General features: G+C 39.0%; 1 protein-coding gene across 1 annotated transcript; it reads left to right on the forward strand.

Moving 5' to 3' along the window:
• The first annotated feature begins 1,114 nt into the window (after positions 1–1,114).
• On the forward strand, positions 1,115–16,423 carry LOC132192977 (uncharacterized). The gene is made up of 4 exons (XM_059613238.1): positions 1,115–1,676; positions 12,728–13,107; positions 15,280–15,459; positions 16,034–16,423. The coding sequence occupies exons 1-4, from the start codon at positions 1,646–1,648 to the stop codon at positions 16,256–16,258; spliced, it is 816 nt and encodes a 271-aa protein (XP_059469221.1). The 5' UTR covers positions 1,115–1,645; the 3' UTR covers positions 16,259–16,423.
• Positions 16,424–16,725: the final 302 nt, after the last annotated feature.

The following is a 16,725-nucleotide window of genomic DNA, read 5'->3' on the forward strand; positions in this document are numbered from 1 at the left end:
TAAAATTTTTGTTTTCCACTTTGCCTTTTAAGCTCACTTGAATCCGAAGAATTCATTGTGAAGTTTTATATTGTTTTCACTCTTTAAATTTTTGAAAAATGTGACTGTTTATGGGACAACAAAAAAGGATATTTTTTTTTTAAATCTAGAATATCAGTGGTTTTTTGTTTTAATTTTTTAAACTTCAAAACAATAAAAATTTGCAATTGTATTCCACACTCTTAAAATTTTTGCACTCGCTCTTTTTCTGCACCTGTGAATTGAGTGCAAGAGTTCATTGCATTGATCGAACTTGCTCTTAAATTCATATAGTGCGCTTTAGATGTGGAAGCTAAATTTCCAAATACAAGGTGAAAAATCATCTGGACAAGTACAGCTTGCCAGGGATGTTACTTTTGTCCTAAATATATCTCCCACTATTTTTAATTTAAAAATTATAATTTGATAAAATGTATTGATTGTGTATGATGTGCAAACGTGACTCACACTTCAATTAACAGTCAATAACAAATGATGTTCTTGTGTCATCGCACAGAACCAAGATTTGGAGTTTATATGAGAATAAACGGCTTATAAATTTTGATATATAGTACTATTTTGAAGGCAATTTAAATAAATATTGAATAATATATAAGCTTCGTGTAAATTATAATTTTAGCTTTAATTATTATTTAAAAGTTTATAATTATTTGATAAAAAAAAAACTTGAATAGCGTTAGTTGAATCTCTACTCTCTACAGCCATAAATAACTGCTCAAAAAAGAAATAATTTTTTTATTGACATGCTACTTGTTAAAAATATATTATAAAAAATCTCAAAATTCCAGATTTAGAAATAAATCTTAAAAAATAAAAGTTTGAAAATTTAATATTTCTAAAAATCTTTCAATTTAATTTAAAAGGTTTCCGAATGTAATTATAAAATTATTAAACTAAAAAAATTCCTGTTTCAGGCACCTCGTATCTCTTCATACAATACAATGTTTCTTTGATCGGTAAAAAAGCGCATATTATTGACTTGATTTGAATAATTTAATCATCTTGCGTAGGACGTCTGATCCGACGAGAGACGGCACCGAACGAGAAGCGCACCAGACACCGCGCGAGTGGCAGAGAAGGCCGTGTGCAGCGCCCCGACCCCTAGCTTAGTGCCGAGGTCGGCCCACAGATGGCCGAAGGAACAGCCCAAACGCCGAAGAAGGACCCTTTTTAACGAAACCTACCGAAACGAAATTCAGCCCGAAAAAGAGCCGAAAAAGCAGCCGGAAGCAGTCGGCCGTTGGCGAATCCTCGTCAGGATCTTCGCAGGAGGACTTTTTGCAGACACTTTTCGCGAGACATCCGCGAGAGGCGCCAAGATCGGCCGACGCGCAGACAGGGCAGGGCGCATGCGCGTCGGGCGCCGACTGGTTGCGAGAGTCAAGTCGCGACGGCCGCAGTCTCTGCAATTGTGGCGCCGAATCCGGCGAGACGAGTGCGAGTTTCGGCCGTCGACGGCCTCAGTGTCGCGAGTGATGTGTGCTTCGGCCGCCGACGGCCGCTAGGCGGCCAGTGCATGCCGAATCGTCGGCCGTGTCGACAGTGCAGTCGGCCCCGTCGGCCGCCCCAAGTTAGCGGGGCCGCCTCTTGAGTCGCCGCCTCATCCATGAGCCCGAGTGCCCCCGCGCGCCATGCTGGTGAGTAGCAGTGTCTGGCCCCTGCAACAAGACCCCGAAGCCCCCAAAGTCCCATTGGCATTTTCCTCCCCAACCAGTAATTAAAATCCTAATTAAAGAAAAAAAAATGAAAAAAATCGAAACACTTTCACAACGGTGCTAATTTTTTGCAATTTTATTTTAAACTTCCGAAGAATTTTATTTCATTTAAATTTATTTTCAAATTAATTTCAATCCTGTTTCTGTTCGAACTACGCAGTTTTTCGCCTGCTGGTGCCAGTTTTTTTTTTTGCAAATTTTTTTATGATGTTTCACCCTGCCAGTGGATGCGGTCGGTGTTTAGAAATTCACCACACTTACTTGCTCCGAGGTGTAAACAAGTGCAAAAAGGCTCTCTCACTTGACCTATTTCCGACCGAGATCGCACTCGAATCAATCGCACACCAGCCGCGCAATTGCTGCGCTCGTCTCTCCTCACGCAGCGCACGTCATGTCGCAATTGGCGGCGCCCTGGCCGCAGGTCCACCCTTAGCGAGCGGCGGCGCCGCAGCCAGATAATTGCAAAATCGATTTCAACAGTAGTGGTGCGGTGTGCGCTCGAAGGGCCAGAAAGAAGAAGTATTTTTAAGTGGAAAAGGAGGCGGCGGCCGGCCGAGAGTGTGCGATTTTTTCTGCCCCTGGCTGCGAGTGAAAGTGGTGCTCGCCCGGCCGGCCGGCGCCATCTTGGGGCCCGGGCCCCCGACGGGCCCACCCGGCTCGTCGGCCGTTCAAAGTGGGCCAGGGCCCGCGATTTTGGCGGCAAACCGAGGCCTGACATTGGCGAATACTTGGTCTCGGGGCCAGCCATGTTGGCCCAACGACGGGCTAAATTTGGCTCACCCCCCGCCTGGCTCTCTCTCTCTCGCTCTCTTCACACTCACACTATGATCTGCTACCACATAATTCGAACACCAGAAATTTTGCAATTTTCGTCCCGACGGAAAAGTCACCCCCGAAGAAAGGGAAAAGTCTGTTTTTTTTCGCACCGGCCTCGCGTGCCCGCTTCAATTAATTTCAAGGCAGCGAGGAAAGTGCGGAAAGTCGCCCTAGGAAAGCTTTTAGCCGTGGGAGACCCCAGAGTGCTGGGAAATGGATCTATTAAACGTCTTGGGCGAAAAAAGACAGTGTAATTATAGGTGCTGTGCGTCACTATGACTTTTTTCAAAATAGATCACCATTGAAAAATAGATTCATGTCCGGAGCAAAAAACCAAATAAATGAACCAAAAAAGGGCAAATTTTAATTTAATTATTTGCTTAAAAGATTTGAAGAATGATTTCAATACTTTCACCACTCAATTTAAAAAGTTCACACCATCAATAATTTTATTCAGAAAGTTTGTGTGAAATTTAAACTACACAAATTTTGAGTGAAAAATGATAATTATCTTGAAAGTTCTCTATTGCAATAAAAAAAATATCAATTCAATTTAAAATTAAAAAAAATATATAATAACAAATGAAAATATTTTCCTAGATTTTTATAATTTCTAGAAATGAGACAAATTCTATGAATTTTCTCTGCTGGTTTTATTCTTTTATTACTTAAAATTGATTTAAAATTTTGAAAAAATTTGTAACACTTTTGCAGCTATTTCATATTTTTCTCATATTTTCCTTATTTTTGCATGTTCAGATTTTTTTTAAAGAGGAGAAAGTAAACGCTCCCTGGAGCAGACGAATGTATTAATTTTTTTTTTTTTTAACAATTTCGAGTATTGAATTTCAACTGTTTTGGAAGAGTCTGGAGGGATTGATTTCCGTCGGTCCGCCTTGGGCGCGGAGTGAATTTCGGCTAGGCCAGCCAGTATATGCGTTGGCCAGCCGTTGAGCAGGAACGAGAGGAAAGGGCAGGTCGATGAACCCCTACGGTAAATACGCCTGCAGACGAACCCACCAAAAAGCAGAAGTTAGTAAGCGTGAAGCACACAGAGTCGGCCGCGGCTCCTCCCGAAAAGTTCCTCCTAAAGCTGCGGTCTCAAAATATATAGAATGATGGATTATGATTAGGGCGGCGTTTTAATTACGAGTCAAAAAAAAAATTTTGAGCTGAAAATAAATTAACTTGGCTTTTTTGATAATTACAAACATGGTGATTTAAGTTGATTTATTTTTAATTTCTAAAAAGAAAATTATTAGAATTTCATTTTGGAAATATCACAATAACCTTCAAGAGTAATTTTAACAGGCTATTAATTGAGATTGGATTTTTTAAATAAACAATGAATTAATTCTGTTTATCGTAATTCATGTTAAATGCCATTAATTTAATTTGGCAGAAGTCATAAAAATGTTTTATTTTATTTAATATAATTTACTCCATACTACCGTAACTCATTTCCCTGCATTATCAGCGTGAACTGCAAGTTTCACCACTTTCCTCATTAATAGCCGTTTTTATAACCTTTTAAAAATAAAATTAAGCATCCAACGTTATATTTCATGACTAAATATTAATATTTTTTGACAAAATTGGTACCGATGATGATATTAAATTAATCAGATTCACTCGGCGCGCTATCTTCATTGGTTGGCAATGCTTTGCATCGTCTAAGTGAGCGTCTAGTCCTCACATTAGCACTGGCGTGGCACGTGGCACTTCCTCCTTTATTTGTGGGCATGTTTATTTTCGAGCTCGCCGAGGTGCGTTTTGTGATTTGAGTAAGTCGCGGCCGACGCGAGATGAGAGTAAATATATTATATACTTGTTGTTTGGAAAGGCAATGTTTAGTCTGTGCCCGAGAAAATGCACCCAAACACATCCATTTAGGTATTTGCCTCGTCCGTCTGGCCACGTGCTCGGCCCGTCGGGAAATGTGCTCGAAATATAAAAGCGCGTGTTCGGACAAAGGAAAGTTTCGCGTCAATTTCGTGGTTATCTCTGCGTCAGCCGGCCTTGACTGGGCGAGATAAAATTCCTCCATTTCCAGACATGCTTAATTCCTCACGTCAATATAAATGTTTCGTTATTTTGAAATCAAATATTTATTTAATTTGGCCATCGGTCAATAAATACTTGAAACGCCCAAAGTAAATTTTTATATTATTAAATTATGATTTTGTGCATGAACTTTTGCTGATCCATTGGTAGATGATTCCTTATCAAATTGGAATTTCCGGAATCTAAATGGAGCAAAGGTGGAAATTCAGGGTTGCTCCACTATCGCAGTCTGAGCTGAAATGTAAATATTTTCGCTCCGTCTGGCCCAGTGCTCTGAATATGAAAGTTTGTTTATCGACAGGGCATTCATTGTTGTGCTTGATTTGCTCAAATTAAACTGTGCAGAGGCATAAACTTGACCTAGACGCGAAAGTAGAACTTGAAAATTTGCGGAAGTTGCAGACACAACAGAAACTTGATGGAATTTCAGCTGTTGAACGTTGCAGATACCGAAATATGCTATTCCAATGAAATCTACTACTTAATTTTAAATTGAACCTAAGCTATTCTTATCGATATTAAGTTTTTTAATAAGTAAAAAGAAATCAGAAAAAACGAATATTTGATAAGGATGGATCTGGGAAAATCAGAACAAATGCTGGAATAATTTTTTGTCTTAAAAATTGTAAATTTAAAATTAAACTAATAATTTTTGGCGTGTTGCAATGCTATAAATAATTTTCGTTTTGTAGCCGTTTACCCTAAATTACAAAAATTTAATTTGAGCTTTGATATCCTGGAAGTCAAAATCTTCTGCAGCGTTAATTAAAATGTGAATATTAATATAACGATCCCAAATCGTGAAATTCTTGACAAGTTTTATGTTCTTTTTCAAAATTTCATCCATCAAACTGAAAATCAATCGTAAGAAATTTTTTACAATTCATTCAATTTTTTAAATTTGATCAAATACAGTTTGTTCTTGAAACTTTTTATTTATTTTCCACAAAATTATATAATTAAATATCTTGTCCATACTAAATTAAATTGATTTCGACAAAAAAGAACACCTTTTTTTGAAAATCCAACGTGCCTGTGAAGAAAATGCTTTTATAAAGTTGTCGATGAGCGATTGATTTCTTAATTGATTTTTTTCTACTTTTCCAAACGACTCCCTTACTTAGCAACTAATTGAAAAAAGAAACAATTCCCTCCCGCTGAGACTGGAGACAAAGAGGGCAGGTGAGCGAATATGCATATACGTGCCAAAAGCGGGCGTCGAATCGATTCCGCCCAGCGAGCGGCGCGACCGACAGAAAGAAAGAAACAAGGACCGAGCCCATTTCGCAAACGAACTCGCGAGTGTGTGTATATTAAAAGCGGCTAAACAATTTCAATGCGCGTATGTAGAATTGAGCAGACAAATTATTGATGTGCGCCGCGCGCGCGAGAGAGAGAACGAAGAAAAATAAATCTGATATAAAACCGAACGGGGTGAGCGAGCGAGCGAGCACCAAAAGAGTGAGTGAGTCTGCGAGTGACCTTCTGCGGGTCAGACGGCTGTTGCAATTGGTTGTGTGTGGCGCCTGCGTGAGGTGGAGTGTCTGTCTGGTGTCTGCTGGTGCGGCGGCGGCGGCCCATCTGCGCAGCCACAAAACCGCTCTCGCACTTTTCGGTTGCACCGCTCGCTCGCTCGCCATCTCCAGCCCGCCGTTTCATTTCGCCAAATGTTGCGAAACGCGATCGCGTCCGCGAAGGCCACGTTTCGAAAAGCCCCCAGAATAAATAACGAGCTGGAATAAAAATACTGACTGAGCTGCGTTCAGATGTGAGCAGAGAGTCGAAGCCGAAATCGCGTGCTCGCGAAATTCTTCACTTGCGGTCATTATTTTTAATTCTTCTAGACTGACACAGAAGCGTCTAGAGCATTCCTCAATATTTTTTTCAGTCCTTTTTTTTACTTTCGAAAGTATAGAATTTTTATCGTTTTACAGAAGAATGATTTCTTTGGGAAAACGAGGAATTCTCTTCCACGGTATGACTTGCCAATTTTAAGTATACAATTACGCATCCTTGCCAATGTTAGTACAGCCGCGTTGCGTAATAATTTCCAAGGTCACTTGCCAAGATCAAGGTCAAATCGCTTGAATTTGCACATCTCTACAAGCAGCTCCTTGAAAACAAGATATAGTTACAATTCTTGGTACTCGGTGAAACGAAAATTATTATCCGACGTGGTTTTTATTTTGTAAAACTATAAATTATTTTCATTCTTTGGATTAGTTGCAAATTAAGTTTATTGGTGTACCCAAGGCAGTCTCTTCCTATAACGAGATACATCTAACATTATCCAAATGTTGAAAATTATAAATGAAAACTACAAACAAAATTTTATTTAGAAAAAAAAATCACATGTATATTTTCTTGAAAAGCTTTTGAGAGAAAAATTCTGCATGCAACATTTAAACATTTTTTTTATTAAAAATAAAAAATTTGAAATCCCAATTTGATTACTTGATCAAAGGAAACTTATTTTAATCAACACTGAAAAAGCACTAAATTCACTTCTTCTTTGGATTAAGATGAGGAAATTATTTAACTTTTTATATTTTTGAAATACTCATACAAGCGCCTGATTAATTAAATTTTATTTTTACAACAGATCAAGTGTTTGGGGATTTTTTTTTGTAAATCGCTTCAAATTAAAGTTCCTTAAAAGAAATCACTGAAGAATTGTCAAAATTTCTAATTAAAAAGGCTCTTTTCTTGAAAAATTGTCAGGGACCAATGGAAACAACTAGAATATAAGATTAAACGTCTTGAAGGAAATTTTAATTGCTGAAAAATTTTAAAATTTCCACGCCGGTCTTTGTTTAAAAACGTAATTTAAGAACATTGTTTTAATTTTTTTAGCCATATTATGTATTGATAATATCCAACATAATGAAGAACTCGTTATTGATTTACTCAAATCAAGTTTTCAAGAACAATAGGAGCTATTTTTGACAATTATTGAAAACACTACTTGCAAATTTTAACCACCATTGTTGTAAATTCATGCCGTAATTCCATTTTTTAACTAAAAAAAAGTAGAAAATAAAATTTTGATGTTATGTCATAGTTGCCGAATGTTTTTCTAAAATTCTTATATTCTTTCTAAAAATTTTCATTTAATGCTCGAAGCTCAAATATTACTGCCTCAAAAATGCAACCAAAACAAGTGACCTTTCGGAAAACTCGATTTCCGCAAAACCCTTTTCATTTTTTCCGCGACCAACAATAAGTCCAAGTCAGCACGAAGAGGCAGCAACCGCGCGAGGCAGCAACCGCGCTCGTCGCTAGGTCGTCTCGCTTGCATGTTTTCACGAGTCATAAAAGCCAGCCAAGCAAGGCCAACGTTCTCGCGAGCGGGTTCACCTGACTCGAAACAAAGATGCGCCGGTGCAAAAGTAAATCCGCCAAGAGAAAGAAAGAAAGAACATCTTTTTCGCACACTTACGGCCAGCATAGAGTTTTTCTCTGCGTTAGGGCGGCACAGCGAGCTAGAGAGAGAGAGAGAGACGCGGGGGTCATTGACCCCGCGAGCGCGCAATTATTATACTGGCGTGCTCGTACTCTTATTCATCGTGGCGCGCACAAACACACACACGGTGCTCTCGGTGCCCCCCTTTTTGCTGCGAACCCACTTTGCTTTTTAAAAAGCCAGCGGACGGTCGGTCGGACGGGGCCTTGAAAGAGCCTCGACTTTTCAATGCGAACCGCTTTGGGGCGTCGTTTTCCTTTTGTTGTCGGCGGAGTGCGCGCCCTGTGGGCAACCAACTAACTTGCACTCACGCACCCGCTGCCACTCAAGAGCTCCATTAAGTTCCGCACACACACACACACACACACAACGTCATTTCTAATGAGAGCTTGTGCAACTCTTCTATGGTTGCACTCGCTAATTGGAGGCGCACCGCTCGCTCGCTCGCAGGGGTTGCGAAGAAAATTTGCACAAAGGATTATGCACCGGTGGATGATTTTGTTTTTTTTAATTAACGGAAGTAATGTTGCACTGGGAAATCTGCATAACAAAGACAGCTCAATTAGAAGTAAAATTTTGGTTTTCTTTTTCACGAAGAAATTAAATTGATCTGATTTTTGCTGTGAAAAAATAATTAACAATGCTTATTTGATAAGTGAAATCAATAATTTAGAACAATTGGAGCATTTTCTTTTGCACTTATTAAAATGCAGTTGGAAAATTTAGCCCCCATTGATGTAAAGACTTGATTTTATTTTGCAAATAAAGAGTCGTGAAGGATTATTTCCAAAATTTTAGTTCAATTTATAAAATTGTTTTACATTATTTTTTTTTCCAAATATAATCTGGAATTTTTGGAATCTGACATTTAAAAAGTAACCATCAATTGCCATAGTTGTAGAAAATTGAAAATTTTCAACACACTATTTAAAATTTATATCTGTTTCAATTCAATCACAAAACAACTTAAAAATTTAATTCTCAGAACGAAAATTAAGTAGTTTTTTTTTTTATAAATATTGCATAAATCTTTGGGAATATTGTGAGTAATTCAAGTTTGAATCAATCAATGATGTTTTTTTCTTTCAATAAATATTCGGCCTATAACTTCTATGTTAATTCCCCCCCCCCTTAATTTCTTTCTTGTGTATCTAATTTATTTATAAACATAATTCATCTTAATGATAGTGATAAATAAACTCGTATATCAGGTTAGTCAAAAGCAACCGGAAAAAAATAGCAGATGCCCTTATTCAGTAGAGGTCATGTTGCTAATTTGATTAGAGTGCTTATTTTTAATCTTTCAAATGCCAGGAGGATTGAAGAAGAGAATTCCCAAGTTAGTGCTAAAAACGCTCCTAACATAAAAATTCTCGGGCAAATTTAGAAACCGCATTCCATTCAAACTCTGCTGTGAAATTGCGAAAATCTCAAAGTACAAACTGCCGAGGAATTCCTCGGCGCTGCACTTGCGAAACTATTGCCATTTTCGCCCCGATTGTCAAACGGGTCACGTGCACCCCCGAGGGCATTTCATAAATTCACACTCGGGCGCGCGAGTCAGGCCAGACCCATTCTGAACAGATTCTGTCGGGCGCAGAGCGATTTGGGCGGCGGCCAAGGGGGCTGGCGATATGGACACACACACACGCACCACCACAGGGCGAGTCGGCTAAAAGCAGAGCAGTGCATGCAACGGACCTACCGCCTCGGTGTCTACTATTAGTGCTGCCTGCACCGGGGGTGAATCACGCACACATGCACAATTCGATCCCTTTCACTCTCCTGACCCTCAATCGCGCGCATCGGAATGCGGTTTGCACGTCCAGCAGGGGTGCGTTCCCCGCGTGCCGAACAACAATCGCACGTGGCACGCTCACTCACTCACTCACTCGGGCCGGTTCGCGCGAAAAAGAAAATAATCGGAACTGGGATAAATTTAGCATGTGACTTTTGCTCTTAATTTGCGTGAGAAGGGACAACGCGCGCGCACTCCGGCCGCGATTCCAAACGCATTCCTCTCGTGACATAGTAAGTGAGACAAAGGAGGAAAAAAGAAAATCAATATCCGCAAAAAAAACTTTGATTAGATTTTATTTAAAATATTCTTCGCTCGATATTATAATTTTACTAATTGTAAGTTAATTCAATCCCGCTAAGAAGTAGTATTTTTATTGATTGAACTTTACTTTTCTTTTTTTCCGTTCAAAGTTTTAAAACATTTACTATTCAGAGTTATTCAAAATTTATAAATTTTTTTAATCAAATTTATCGTGCAATTCCACCATGTACTAGCTATTTTCTTAACTAATAGACATAAAAATTTAATTAAAGCAAATTAGTTTCCTAAAAATGTACCAGTTTTTTTCACCTGCAGAAATTTTAAGCTTCTTCTGCGTTTTCTTTACGTTTCTAATATTCTTTGTAAGATGAATATGAATAATTGACACCCATTATGATAACAATTTTACTTTCTTAAAAATCGATGAAGGAGAGGCTTGTGCAAAAAAAGGCCTTAATTGTAATTTTGATGGCAGTTTTACATTAGCATTGGTTTGTAGATGTCAGAGTTCCATTGCGGGAGAACTGAATTCATTTATTGCCAACTGATTCATTTCTATGGTTGTAAATTACTTAATGCGGTATAATATGTATATAGTTTGGTGCTACAAAAATTTGTCAAATAATTAGCTCCTTTATTCAGAATAATGTTTTACAGAAATTTCGGTTTTCTTCTTCTTATTTTTATATTCATGCTTCTTGAAATTGGCACAAATCTACTAAACAAATCCTATTTAAAAAATTTTCTAATTATTAAAATTAATCTTTGAAAATTTCCTTTAAACTCCTGATAAAAAATTTCATTTTTCAAATAATTATTTGAAATATTGATTGAAGTAGGAAAATTGGCCAGAGTTTAAGATAAAAAAAATATATCAAAGAATGCAACCGCTCACGGTTATCGTGTTTGCAAAGTGGCTGCGCAAAACTAAAAGCTGTGGATGGGGTTGCGGATTTGTGCGTCTGGCCCACTCGTCATAAATTGTCTCAGTCTCAGGCCTGTCGGTGGTGTCGTCGGTCGACTGGGCGAAAGACAAAGAAGAAGCAGCGAGTCTGTTCGCAGTCTGAGAGGCTGTGGCGCGCTCCTCGCTGACTCGTCGTCCTCCGCTCTTTCTCTCTCGCTTTTCTTTTTCCTGCTCGCGCGGCTGGCTATTTTTGGAGACTCGTCTGGCAAGGCACCCACCCCTTCCCCTCGCCGCGCGCACCCCCGGCTGCCCCAGCCGCAGTCAGCTGACGTCCCGCACCAGAGCCTTGACCCTCGCCCCCAGCACCTTCCATTCCTCTTTTGCCACCAAAATCGCGCCTCCGCAATCGCAATGTGCAATTCGTCCTTCGGCTTGACCGCCGCCGCGCTCCCCTTGTCCTTAATTCGCCAACAGCTTAAACACTTGAGCACCACGGAGCACCAAAAGGCAAAACTCTATTCAAATTTTTTAATTTTTTTCTCAAATATTGCAATTTGAAATTTGAATGATAAAAAATTTTTTAAACAGAAGAAAAACGAAAACCATTAAATTGCATGCTTACATTTTTATTTAATTTTTTTTTTTAGTAAACACACATTCCCAACATTTTAATTATACCTTAAAATTTTTGTTGGAAAGAACGAATGAAAATAAAAATCATAATATTTGAAGAAACTTCTCGTGTTTTACTGATTATATTTGCATGTGCAATTTTACTTCACCTCTTTTTTGGTATTTTAAAATTATAAAACTTCCAAATATTTAATTTTGTATACAATATAATTTAATAGGGAGCATTAATTGATTATTCTATTTGGGCACAATTCTGATAATCTATGCTTGAAATTGGAAATAAATAACTATTCAAATTTTCTGATTTTTCCAAACTTTTAGTATAATTTTGGAAAAATAATTCAAAATTTTAACCACCATTGAAGCAAATAATTAATTTGGTTATTTCACTAAAGGGTCTACAAATCAGGAGAAACTTTATTCGCTGTTGATAAATTGATTTGTGTTTATTTTCTTCAAATGGTTTCGTACAATATTCTCAAGAAACTTGGAATGGAATTTAAATATTAAAATAAATTATCTGTTTTAATTAATAAAAATAAATCTAATAATTCTGGAAAGAGCAAGAGCATTAAACTGGCTATGGAATAAATTTAATATTATTCTGCAGTATTTTTTTTTCAATTATTTTTGTTTTCTACAAATAGTTTTGCACAATATTCCAAAGAAATGTACATTGAAATTAAAATCTTTAAAATTAATCTTCTGTATAAATTGATAAAAATAAATCTAGAAATTCTGGAATTAGCATTAAACCGGCTACAGTATAAATTTTAAGTTCATGTGTAGTAATTTTTTTCCATTTTTTTCACTATGATTTATTCAATAATTGCAAAAAATGGTCCGCTATTTGAAGGAAATGTTCAAACTACAAATTTTCAGATGTTCTAAAAACAAAATAAAGTTGTAGTAGCAGAAAAAACTTGGAAGTCACAGTTATTTTCCGTTTTTCTCTTAACTAGTCAGTCCCTTTTCTACAAGTTTTTCTTCAAGGGAGGTAATTAAAATTGCCTTGTTTCTTGTTGTTTCAGTTTGGATCTGGGTGTTCGTGGTGTGCGTGCTCGGCGTAGGGCAGAGCGCGCATGTGCAGTGCGGCTGGTGGCAGCACTGTGCCCAGCAGGCTGGCCACCCGCGCCCGCTAGAAACGATCGAGGGCAGTAGAGTGGCCGCGGTGGGCAGCAGCGCAGAGCTGAACGGCCGCCCCCAGCTTGATGGCCCGCCGGTGAGGCCGACCCCGGCCGCCCCCCGCTTCTGGACTGTGTGTCGCAGCTTGTTTATGGGGGCGCGCCGCCCCGGGCACGCCCCCTGCTGCAGCGGCGATGTCGTCCGTTGGACCAGCACGTGCCCACTCTGTCCCCAATGCGCACCCCAAGCGCCTGACTGCCCCCACTCTGACTCCTCTACTGATCAGGTGAGCCACAATTTCCAATCAAAACCCCTTTAAACAGTATAATCAGGGCTACCAACTTATGAAACATTGAGAACTCCACTTTAAGCCGAGTCTGATGATTTATTTTTTCTTGCAATTTTGAAATTATTTTACGGACCTATTGGAATTTTATTATTTGCTCAGTTTGTTGGCGTTTATTCATGTTCACTAAGAGAACAAACTTAATCTTTTTCATGCATATTCAAATCAATATGAACGGGCTTTTTTGAAAATTTAAATTTCTTTCATCAATTAAAACTTATTTTTATTCCCAAAGAAGCTTTTCCTTGTCATTTTTGTAAATTATTACTTGATCTTAACAAGGTGAATACCAAACCATTATTAAAGCAGCAGTAGAATGAATTTAAATGTGAATCTGCAATCAAATGAGAAACATTTGGGGTCAAAATTTTATTTCGCAAATAATTTTTTATATATTTAATTTAATGGATTGTATTCATGTTATCATGCCAGAATCCGCTGCTATTCAAATAAATGTCGACGTAAATGTTTTTTGTTACGAGACTGCTCCGGATGCATTGTCTAGCCACGGCATTCATCACTGATATATCATCACGATATATCCTTCTTTTTCCAACGAATTGCGAAATCACTCGCGTCTCGTCCGCCGAGAACCGTCGCATTTTCCACGCATTTTTTTCATCCATTATGCGCGTTTTTCCACGAGAGAGAGGTGAACAACGGCGTCTCATTTTAAAAATGAAACAATGCGCGTCGCTTTCCAAGCGCCGTGGAATATCACCATATATATGTTCCACACCAGGGAAAAAAATTCCGCAACACAAAAGTTGCTCGTGCTTCCCATTGTGCGCGCGAATGCTTTTTACACAACGGCGACCGACTCGGTTTCGAATGCGGCGGCACATTTTCTCTCTCTCTAGTCTGTGCTCGGCAGTACCCCTGCACAATGGCAACGCAACCCGCTCGGCTTTTGCGTCAAGCAGGTTGCATAACTCGAGAACCGTCTCGCAACGCGCAGTTTCTTTCGCTCGAGTTCACTCGGCTGAGTCTGATATTTTTATCGGTGGAAAAGCAGGGATCTTTTTTGCTAATTAATGAAAAAGCAGTGCGTGAATTATGAAATAAAATTGCGTTGGAAGGTGAAAATTCAAGTGGTGCGAAAACGTTTGAGCAATAAATGAAACTGCTCAACGTGAAATATCACCAAAATTAAGTATTGATATTGTAAGCTAACCTTTGAAGGAAAGTATTGAATTAAACTCGGTTTCTCAAACTCTTAGCTATATTCTTATATTATTTGAAATATAATATTTCCTAAAATAGTTTATGTTCATGAAAAAGCTTGAATTGGAGAATTTTGCAGCCTAAAAACAATTTTTACTAAATTTTAGGAATCATTGAAGTTTTTGGAACGGTTCGTGAATATTGATTGCCAGAGCCAAATTAACCAACGCAAGCAAGAGTTATCCAATTCAAAGCGTTCTCCAGTGGGGCGTCGGACTGGTGGCGCGCGAATGAATTCTCGGCTAAAGCCGTTGTAAAACAGGCCGACCGTCGGTATCGATCGCGCCCCTCCAAGACCACGTTTTCGCCCGCAGTGAAAGCCCTAGCGAGCGAGCGACAAGAAAGAGCAAACGCTGGCAGTCTGGCCGACGAGCAAAAGTCGCCCGCCCCGACCAACCGGCTGAGTGAAATAATCCCGAAAATCGCGCAAGTGTATAAAAAAAAAGCAGAAGAAGACGAAGAAGGATCGAGGTGCAGACAAATTATCTGGTCGGGGAACGCGACCGAAAGTGGCTGGCGGGGGTGGCAGACGGAGGGGAGCTTCCGCGCTGATTGCGGCCGGGGGCGGATCGATAGGGGAGGGGAGGCGGCGAGACAGGCTTATCGAGCCGTCTGCCCCTCGTCTGGCCGCTGCACCTGCACTCGCGCCCGCACGTGCTGCTCCTGCAGACTCTCACTTTCCGCCTGCAGGCCCCACGGCCCACACCTAGCGCTGCCCCCGCTCGTCCAGGTCCGCAGGGCTTTCTCTACTTAACGGGGGTGGGGGATGATTCAGCACTTTTTTGTTTACCAGTCTCGTTCACTCGATTCTTCAACAGATTGATTTTTTTTATTTTTGTCTTACATAAGAGAGGATTTTGACTTAATTTGTTGCCGTTCTTGTTGCAGACATTCGCATTCCAAGGAGGAGCGCCCAGTCGGGCCGAAAGGAGGGCCGTGGCCGAGGCCGCAGAGCAGCAGGTGCGGAATCGAGACGTGTGCAACAGCCTGTCTAAAAATTTGCCTGTCTCAATCCCAGTGCCCGAGAGATCCAGAAACAGAGATTTCAATTTCAGGATACCTGAACAGGTAACACATTTTGATTTTTATCAGAGTTAGGGACATTTTCAAACTTCTAAACTCGTGACTTTTAAAGTATTATGAATGTTGGAAATTTTAGAAAATTTTGAATTAGATTGACCTAGTTTTTTATATTGATTTTTTATTTATCTATAATGAGAAAGGCGAGAAAGGAATCAAAATTTATTTTCATATTTATTAGATAATTTTATTTGTGCAATTGGTGTAATTTCAATTAAATTTTTTGAACAGTGTTTTAACTCAGGTTCAGGTTTTCCTCTCTAGACCACTCTAATGGTTTATTATTTCACAGAAAAATAAATATCTTGCTCTTCTTTTTTGGTTACTCTCTGCAGTCATAATTCATTAAAATTGTAAACGACTCAAATTCCCCATTGAAGAAAAGTCAAAGATCAATTCAAACTTTTCAAATATTTCAAAAATTTAATTCATAATTCTTTCCTAATATTAAATTTGCCACCAAATCCATCTCATTTCTATCCTAGAAGCTTTAACCTTTAAAATCTTGATGAAAACTTGTTAATTTTTGTTTGTACTTTATTAAAAAAAATTTCCATTGCAGCAGGAGGAGCTAACGCAGCTGAAGGTGGCGCCGAACCGGACGGCGCCGAACTCGGCGTCCATGCCGACTCGAATGCGGGGCGCTGGCGGCGGGCCTCCGAGGTACGGCGAGACCACGTCCAACTCGTTGGCCGCCTTCGACCAGAAACAGGCCCTCAACAATGTGAAAGTGGTGCCGTGCCGGAACAATAACAAGCCGTCAAGTGAGAGACAGTTTCTCACCTGACCGGGGGCGCCGCCGCCCCCAGCAGGACTCGCCCCAGTTGGACGATCAGTGGTTCTTTTGTGTTGCGCAAAAAGCATAACTGCAGACCATAATTATTAATTATGATTATTATGATTATTATTATTAATTACTTCATTAAACACTCTATTATTGAAAAATGGCAAATGGCAGGTGTGTTTCAATTTATTCCCCTCGTACCTCTGAATATAGTCTGAAATTCTTAGATAATTTAATTAAAAATTCGTATTACAAAATATTGAAATTATATAACGATATATTCTAGAAACATTTTCTTTGCGTTTATAATTATAAAATCTGTTATAAACATTTTATTAAAGGAAATATTATTTTCAGTTCTTTCTCTTTTATTTAAAAAAAGAAATAAAGAGCAAATAAATTTAAGACCAGAAGACTGACATAATTTTTTGATGCACATCAGTCATCAAAAGATTGAAATCATTCACATG

Source organism: Neocloeon triangulifer, unplaced genomic scaffold (assembly GCF_031216515.1).
Source record: "Neocloeon triangulifer isolate White Clay Creek 2 clone unplaced genomic scaffold, ASM3121651v1 ptg000003l, whole genome shotgun sequence".
In the NCBI taxonomy this organism is placed as follows: domain Eukaryota; kingdom Metazoa; phylum Arthropoda; class Insecta; order Ephemeroptera; family Baetidae; genus Neocloeon; species Neocloeon triangulifer.

Excerpts from the sequence above, each read along its gene's own strand:
- LOC132192977 (XM_059613238.1), top strand. The coding sequence starts at position 1,646 with ATGAGCCCGAGTGCCCCCGCGCGCCATGCTG. Across the intron at positions 1,677-12,727 it reads TGCCCCCGCGCGCCATGCTG|TTTGGATCTGGGTGTTCGTG; the intron begins GTGAGTAGCAGT and ends TTGTTGTTTCAG. Across the intron at positions 15,460-16,033 it reads ATTTCAGGATACCTGAACAG|CAGGAGGAGCTAACGCAGCT; the intron begins GTAACACATTTT and ends TTTCCATTGCAG.